This window comes from Danio rerio, chromosome 15 (assembly GCF_052040795.2).
Source record: "Danio rerio strain M-AB ecotype USA chromosome 15, GRCz13ab, whole genome shotgun sequence".
Taxonomy (NCBI): domain Eukaryota; kingdom Metazoa; phylum Chordata; class Actinopteri; order Cypriniformes; family Danionidae; genus Danio; species Danio rerio.
In genome coordinates, this window is record NC_141035.1 from 40490501 (window position 1) to 40499355 (window position 8855).

At 34.7% G+C, this 8855-nt stretch overlaps 1 protein-coding gene across 1 annotated transcript; it reads right to left on the minus strand.

Moving 5' to 3' along the window:
• Positions 1-7239, minus strand: LOC147840676 (C3a anaphylatoxin chemotactic receptor-like). The gene is made up of 2 exons (XM_087284527.1): positions 7181-7239; positions 1-3067 (listed from the first exon to the last, which is right to left on the minus strand). The coding sequence occupies exons 1-2, from the start codon at positions 7233-7235 to the stop codon at positions 2133-2135; spliced, it is 990 nt and encodes a 329-aa protein (XP_087140653.1). The 5' UTR covers positions 7236-7239; the 3' UTR covers positions 1-2132.
• Positions 7240-8855: the final 1616 nt, after the last annotated feature.

Consider the following 8855-nt stretch of genomic DNA (forward strand, 5'->3'; position numbering starts at 1 on the left):
TGTTGGCTGATGCCGATGCGCATCTCTCCATAAATGCAACTACCCATTGTGATGATGGTTGGTGATTGGTCGATTTGGTAGCCGTGATGAGTGGGGGTGGGGCTGAGAGCCGCAAATCCAATGAAGCGAGTGTTTACAAGTGTGGAGTCCCGTGAAGGAGCTCCAGCTGGAAACTTTTGTTTTTGTTTTTACTTTATAATTAAAGTTGTTGCACCTCTGCCAGTTCCTGGTGTAAAATTCAAATCAGTTCATCTTCATTTCTATAGGGCGTTTACATTGTAGATTGTAGGGAGCTTAACATAGAAGATTATAGTAAATTGAAACTGTCAGTTTAGTTTTCAGAGTTGAAGTTTAGTTTAGTTCAGTTCAGTGTGGTAAAATTTTCACTTCTGGAAGTCTAAAAACTGAAGAGCAAATCCATCGATACACAGCTCCACAAGTCCCAAACCAAGCAAGCCAGTGGCGAGAAACAAACTTCACCAATTGATGAAGGTGAAAGAAAAAAAAAACCTTGAGAGAAACAGCCTCTGTTTGGGCCAAAGTAGGCTCAAACACTGCTGTTTGCAAAAGCAACATAGATGAAGAAAAGAGAAATAAAATCCTCTTTATATTATATTAACAATATTTCAGATATTGTTAGCTTAGCAAAGTCTCTCAGCGAAAACGTTTACTCCTTTTTAGCAGAACGCTTAGTGGTAAGATAAAGTGTTTGGTAAACACAAGCCGTGTATGCTAAATTAATGACAAATGATAAGGATTTGATGTCTACTAATTATTTTTTTATTTCTAAACACAATATTGACTGATAAATGGAACATAAAAATAGCTTTAAAATGACTTTAACAACTTAACCAATATCATTAAAATTGCTCTGTAATGGTCATCTAAAAACAAAATACAGTGTATGTACATCTTGTACATTAGTATGACATCTTGCTACAGCGAGGACATCTTGAATAAAATACATGTCCAAATAATAAAATCAGTCCTAAGTGAATATACAGACAGTGAAAACAACAACATATAACTAAACCAAGCACAAAACCTGGATTTATAAAACTATAATTTACAAGATATGTCTCAAGATATGCCGTGCACACCAAGAGGTTTTTTGCTTGCGTTTTCCGTCGACGTTTAACGCCTTGTGACTAAATAACGGGCGCCAATGTGTTTGTGCACACCAACGCGCAATACGCCAGGCGCAAAAGCGTAATTTTGAAAAGTAGCGCCATTTAACGTTAAAAAGAGTGATTTTGCATACTCTTCAGCTTGACGCCAGTGAAAATCCCTTGAGTTTGAATACTAAAAAACGTCTCGTAAAATGCTGACGATTAACGCAAATGAAAAGCGTCATTCATTTTACATACTTTTCTGCTTGACGCCAGTGAAAATCCCTTGGGTTTAAATACTGAAAAACGTCTCATAAAACGCTGACGATAAACGCAAATGAAAACCTTTAAGGCTCCTACACACCGGGACGATTTTCGTTTGCGTTTAACGTCAGAGTTTTACGAGACATTAGATGTTAGATGGCGCTACTCAGCTTAAAGTTTCTGACACCCGCTTATAACACAGAAGAAGAGGAGGAGAGGAAGTTCACACGCGTGTTGTTAAAGTTACTGGTGACTCGAACAAGCATGGATGGTTCAAGCAGCAGCTCCAGCTCTAGCGATGCAGAAATGATTGTTCACAAGTGCAATAAGCAGCTCCACGTTCATATCGCCTCTGGGCATCTTCTTCAATGTGCGCTCACGTTGACAGTTTTGCGCCAGAGCCCCTCCAAGTGCTGTTTACGGTAACTTCAGCAGCTCCGTGCACATGAACAAAAGTGCCAAACTGATTGGTGGAGAAGGTTTTGATGCGGTGCGTCAAAACGAAAAAACGAGCATGAGGCGTTTTTTTTTTCAAAATTACGCTTTTGCGCCTGCCGTTTTACACGTTGGTGTGCACGATCACATTGACACCCTTTATTTAGTCACAAGGCGTTAAACGACGACGGAAAACGTGAGCAAAAAATGTCTCAGTGTGCACGGGCCTATAGACAGAAAATGATGCTGAATAAAGACTATTGACTGATTATGAAGACTGATTATATGCAATATCAACAATGTTCACAAACCTTTGAAGGTTTTCTACATTTCTAGCAATTCAAGTGTGGTTTGTTTTGCCTGTTTATCATTTTGTGTCTGTCTCATTTCTTTATTGTCCAGATGATCTTCAGCAAACGCCGTCTCCAGCACCAGCACCAGAGACTGTTTCAGCTTCTTCTTATAATCATCACACATGAACACATAGAGAAATGGGTTCAGACAGCTGTTAAGATAAATCAGGTAGAGAGTAAAACCAAATAGCACCCAAAATTGATCAGTGAGAGTCCAATTATTATTTTCTGCCCTTACCATCCAAAACCAGCAAACATGGAATGGAAATGAACAGATGAAGAAAGTCAGGATTACAGTTATAATGAGTCTGTATGACCTGAACTGCTTCCCCATTTTGAGGCGTTTGATTTTTACACCAATAGCGATGTATGAAGATGCAATGATCAGGAAGGGGATGAGAAAGAGCAATATAAATGGATATGGGTCAAGAAATGTATCTGTAACCTCAAAAACTTCGAAGAAAGGTAAAATGTAGCCGATGGATGAAACCCAGACGATCATGCAGATGATTCTGGCTTTACTCAGAGTTCTGTTATTTTGAGCCCAAACAGTCATCCATGTGCGCAGGCATCGATCCAGACTGATGACTACAAGAAACATAATGCTAGCAAACTGGTTTAGTGATGCTGTGATGGAGAAAAAGTAGATCATGAAGTCTCTGCGCTGCTTGCTCAAACTTACACCTATGATTGTAGATAAAAGGAAGGTGAAGTCTGCAATCGCCAAATTCAAAAACCAAATGGAGTTGACAGTCGTCTTCATTCTGCAGCCGGCCAGAAATATGACCAGCCCATTTCCAATGAGACCCACCACAAAGGTGGCAAAGAAAATGCAGGCAAGAAAGATTATAAACCCTATTTTTGTTGACCCTCCAGTCCCATTTTCAGGTCCAAAACTGCTGTTTTCTAAACAAAGAAGCACAGTAAGGACTGTCAGTGTGTCATTGTGCTTTAAAAGCTTTATTTTTTATTTTTTACAAATTTACACTTATATTTAATGTCTGAGCATATATAAAGCATATTTGGCATATTTTTTTGTATGAGAACAGATTTAAGAATGAGAAATTGCACACAGTGTTGCTAGATGTAGCTGACTGATTCCAGGCCAAAAACTATGCAAAAACTGAAATGCAAAAAGACCATCTGGAATTCACGCTAAGTGTAGGGGAAGGGGTGGGGGTTGTGATTGTTGTTTTTTGTATTTTGTGATTCATGTTTTTTGTTCTTGCAGTTGTGCAGTGAGTGAGTGTCCTTGATCTTTCATCCAACAACTCTTGATGTTGAAAAGTTTCAAAAAGTGACTTTGATTTATTTTATTTTTAAGTGACTATCCTAAAAAAACTCGAGGGTCTATATAGAACCCTGAGGTTTTATATTGTTCAATAAATTTTTTTGACTAAATTTTCGGCATTTTAAAAAAAAATTACTGATGATTTTTTATTTATGAGTCAAAAATAGGAAAATTACTGCAGTGATATAAATCCTAATCAATGTATGATTCAAGGTTTTTTTTTTTTTTTTTTTTTTACGTAAGTTTGTACATTGACACTGTAAGGTTTACCCAATTGGCCCAACAATGGTGTCTAGGCGGATGAAGGTTTGCTGCATGTTCGGTCTTTTCAGTGCACAATGTTGAATTCCTTTAAATTGAATTCATATCTGACTCCAATTTAATATGAGGTGATTTAGAATGTAAATATTTTATCTTCTTTTATCTGAATCATAAAACATTAAGAAACTTATTTTAATATTTCATTTAGATAAAATCATTATTTTATTTAATCTTGTTTCTATATATTACACTTGTTCATTCAGATTCCTACAACATCCTGAGTCTTGTACTGGCTGACTATACAATCCCTTAGACACAAGCATGTCAGTCTGTGTCACTAAACAGAGGTGATTAACCACTATTCTAAAAGGCAGAACCCTACATACTCATTTAAGAGTTTCTTTTTGTGTTGTTCCCATAGATCTGTTATTTAATCATGATCATTACTTTAGAATCAAGCAGACCAATTTACTCAAACTATTAGTAATCACCATATGATTTAAATAGTATTATAAGTTTAGAGATAAAGGTCCACCCACATGAAGATTGGTCTCAACAATACTCTGTTATTCTAAATAGAGAAAGTCATTATTAGCCAGTACAGTCTGTACACTTGAGTTATGCCAATGTGTTAGTCGGAGTTCTATGAACATCATTTAACGTGCCTAAATGGATAGGGCATAGGGGGATAACTGGGAATAGAACACAGCTAGGAATGCTCCAGTTACAAAAATAAAACTCTTTCCTCGAGGGGGGTATCGGAAATACTACATGGAAACTTACACTTTTGTCATAGTGGAAGTTTTCACATAGAATTGAATTTCCCTCCTGAAGGGGAACTATGCTTCTAACTACAGCTCCAGAGGTGTAGTTGCCAGCATACAAGTTTGCGACGGAGTTAGCGAATGTTCATGGAAACGATGGATTTGGGAAACGCCAAATCAACTAACTATGTTTGTAATGACACAACTTGCGACCTTAGTTGGCTAACGATGGTTTACAGAAACGCAACCCAGGATGACCAATGGACCATGGTTCAGTTAATACTAAAAACAGGTTTTTAAAGTCAGCTAATACAAATTTTACCAAGGACACACACACACACACACACACACACACACACACACACACACACACACACACACACACACACACACACACACCCCTATAAACTAAAAACGACTAGGTAAACACACTTGGTTTTTGTTGAATATTTAACATATCATACAGTTTTAGTTTACAAAATTATTAAACCCCCTCATTATTTTTTTCTTTTTTAAATATTTCCCAAATGATGTTTAACAGAGCAAGGTAATTTTCACAGTAATTCTGATAATATTTTTTCTTCTGGAGAAAGTCTTATTTGTTTTATTTCTGCTAGAATAAAATTCGTTTTTAATTTTTTTAAAAACCATTTTAAGGTCAGAATTTTTAGCCCCTTTATGCAATATATTTTTCAATAGTCTAAAGAACAAACCATTGTTATACAATGACTTGCCTAATTACCCTAACCTGCCTAGGTAACCTAATTATCCTAGTTAAGCCTTTAAATGTCACTTTAAGCTGGATAAAAGTTTCTTGAAAAATATCTAGTTAAATATTATTATTATCATGGCAAAGATAAATTAGAAATGAGTTATTAAAACTATTAAGTTTAGAAATGTGTTGAAGAAATCTTCTCTCCGTTAAACAGAAACTGGGGGAAAAAATAAACCGGGGGTTAATAATTCAGGGGGGCTAATAATTCTGATTTCAAATGTATATAGTGTTCAGCAATATATAATTACACCCCACTGGAGCTTATCTAACAAAATAACTTACGATAACAGTCCAAAAACTAGTACATACAAATTTATATGGTTTAGAAAAATATTAAATACAAATTTTAAAAAGATGAAAAATCAAGCGAAGCAAAAAAAAATAAAAAAAATAAAAATTATATTAAAAAAGTAAAAATAAATTAGTTGAAATTTTGTAGGCTGTAACTTATTTTAATTTTTTGGCAATATTTTGCTTTAATGGTATTATCTTTCAATTGCTAAATATGTTTGGTAACTAAAATATTAGTCTCTTAAGAAGCCTAAGAAGTCCAGCAAAGTAAACTTTGATATGTACTGTAAGTTATGTCAAGACATTCAGTGCAGACATGTTAACTTAATTTAAAATATCAAGTTAGTGATAACTATTGATGCAATCATTTTTTGCAGTGTACCAGAAATTCTTGGCAGTGTCACAGACCTTAAATATTTGCTGATAATTTGCTTTTATTTTTTTTATGCCTCACAGTGTGAGACAGATAACGGCAGAAAGAATAGAGAACAATGTCAAACGTACGGTCCCGCACAGACACCCTGCTTTAAAAGTATTGTTTGTAAATCTACATAAATGTTTTAAACAGTCTAAAAGTTCAATTTGAAAGGATTTGAGATGCTGATTACCATTGAATTGTGCCATCACAGTGTTCTGAAAAAGGTTTATTGTGCCAGCTATGATATATATTTTTAAATTCATTATTTTGAACAGAGTTTGCATGTTGGTTTCTTTTTATCTTTTGGACTCATTTTTCTATTTGAATATTGTTGCAGTTTGGTGAACAAATGGTTAAAACACTGTTTTACACTCATGACAAACTTAGTTTTTTAACCCTTTAACTGTCCCACCAAGATTTTTTTTTTGGATTGCATTTCTTTATAATTCCATAATTTCTAAAATATCAGCCTTTACCAAATGGTTGATATATCGGTTTATGGTAAAAGTACCAGAATTATTACATATACTATGTAAATCAAAAAAATATGAAGAGCAAGACCAATTTATTTAATTTATTATTTATTTAAAAACCTAATTAAAATATAACATTTTTGAATACTAAATCATCTTTATTTTTTTGATGTTTGCAATAAAATATTTCAGATTCTCATTTAGCATCCAAATTAAGTGTAGTGCAACAGGATTATGTTTGTTTGATTTTTTTTTGTAAACCAACAATGCAGTGTAGTGTAAACCATTATTTAAAACTGTCAAAATATGGTCAAGCAATGTGTAATCTACTGTGAAATTACAGCAAAAAATCTAAAACAAACTAAATAATAATTTTGTAAATTGCAGGAATCTTCAGTAATTTTACTTATCGTTATTTTACTTTTTTTTTTTTTTGTTTACCAGGATTTTTTTTTAGATTGTGGAGTAAATCCGATTGTGTCATTTTAATAAATCCTCATTAGAATAAAACAAAAAAATTTGTCATCTAAATTGAATAACCTTGCATTGGCCGTGCATGGATTCATTATGTAATAAGGACGTTTTTGTACGAAAGGTCATTTGTTTAAGAAAGTAAATGTGTATCTTGTGCTTAATTATATGTTTTTTTTTTATTTTCTCTGTGCATTTTCTGCATAAACAATCTTGTATTAATATTCTGAAAGGTTTTTATATGCATTTAATAAGCATAGATAATAATTTCTTACCCATGTTTTGAGATGTCAGTGCAGTGGAAAGAGTCGAGTGTTGATCTTGGTCCATCTTCTTGCTTGCACTGACCGATTGGTTGGTTGGTTTTATACCAGAGTAAACCCATCCCTAATGGCTGATAAGGCTAAATATGGTCATCAGCAGTTGAACCCACCGCAGGACCTTTCCTGTTACACTAGAATTTTCTGTAGATCAAACCCTACTCTGGGTGTGTGTTCAGGGTTGTGTTTGTGCACTTGGATGGGTTAAATTCAGAGCACAAATTCTGAGTAGGTCTATGGTCACCACATTTGGCCACTTCACTTGCATAGTTTAGTTCCAACCATCTCCAACTCACACCTGCTTAATAGTCCATAGCAGTCTTGAAGACCTTTAATTAGCTGGATCAGCTGTGGAGGCTGCACATTGGTGATAAATGAGGAGATTTCCCAACATCTATTAAATGCCTTGAGTACCCAAATGTGATATAATAAAAGCATTATTATTATCATCATGTCTTTTCATAAGACACTTGATTTTGAAGTAAGCTTCGAAGATTTCAGAGGACCCACACACCTGTGAGGATGACTCTTGATCAGTACTTGATCATTTAATAGAGACATTTTCTTTTTGTTTTATGTTCTTTATGTTATGTTGGCTGATGCCGATGCGCATCTCTCAATAAATGCAACTACACGTTGTGATGATGGTTGGTGATTGGTCGATTTGGTAGCGGTGATGAGTGGGAGTGGAGCTGAGAGCCGCAAGCCGAGGAGCGAGTGTTTAGTCCCGTAAAGGAGCTCCAGCTGAAAACTTTTTGTTTTTGTTTTTACTTTATAATTAAAGTTGTTGCACCTCTTCCAGTTCCTGGTGTAAAATTCAAATCAGTTCATCTTCATTTCTATAGCGCGTTTACATTGTAGATTGTGTCAAAGCAGCTTAACATAGAAGATTATAGTAACTGAAACTGTCAGTCCAGTTTTCAGAGTTGATGAGAAAGAGGATGAGAAAGACCACTATACATTGATATGGGTCAAGAAATGTATCTGTAACCTGAAAAACTTCAAAGAAAGGTAAAATGTAGGCGATGGATAAAACCCAGACGATCATGCAGATGATTCTGGCTTTACGCAGAGTTCTGTTATTTTGAGTCATCCATATGCGCAGGCATTGATCCACACTGATAACTACAATAAACAAAACGCAATAGCAAACTGATTTAGAGATATTGTGATGGAGAAAAAGTAGTTTGTAAAAACATTGTGCTGCTCATTCAACCTTAGGAAAACACCTGTGATTGAAGATAAAATGAAGATGAAGTCTTTTTAGACGTCATTTTAGAGAACATATAAAAAACGTCTATTAAGGAGCTAGAATAAATGTTTTTTTAGACATCTTTTTAAAGTTAAATGAAGATAAATAAATGTTTAAGATTAAGAGTGAGGAAATAGGGGTGAGGAAGCTGGAAAACTTTGGGACTGAGGACACACACATTTACAGTTATTTAAGTGTTATTTAGTTGTTTAAGTTAGGTGACTTCTTATAGACGTAATGACATTTCTACTGTACAAATTGTATATTCTGTTCCTTTTCTACCCCTAAACCATCATAGAAAACAGTCTACATTTTTACATTTTCTAAATACCATGGATTCAAAATGCCCTTTCCCTCATGGAAACCAAAAAATATTCC

Coding starts and splice junctions, on each gene's coding strand:
- LOC147840676 (XM_087284527.1), bottom strand. CDS start 7,235: ATGGACCAAGATCAACACTCGACTCTTTCCACTGCACTGACATCTCAA. Junction 3,068..7,180: donor ACTGACATCTCAAAACATGG/GTAAGAAATTAT, acceptor TTCTTTGTTTAG/AAAACAGCAGTTTTGGACCT.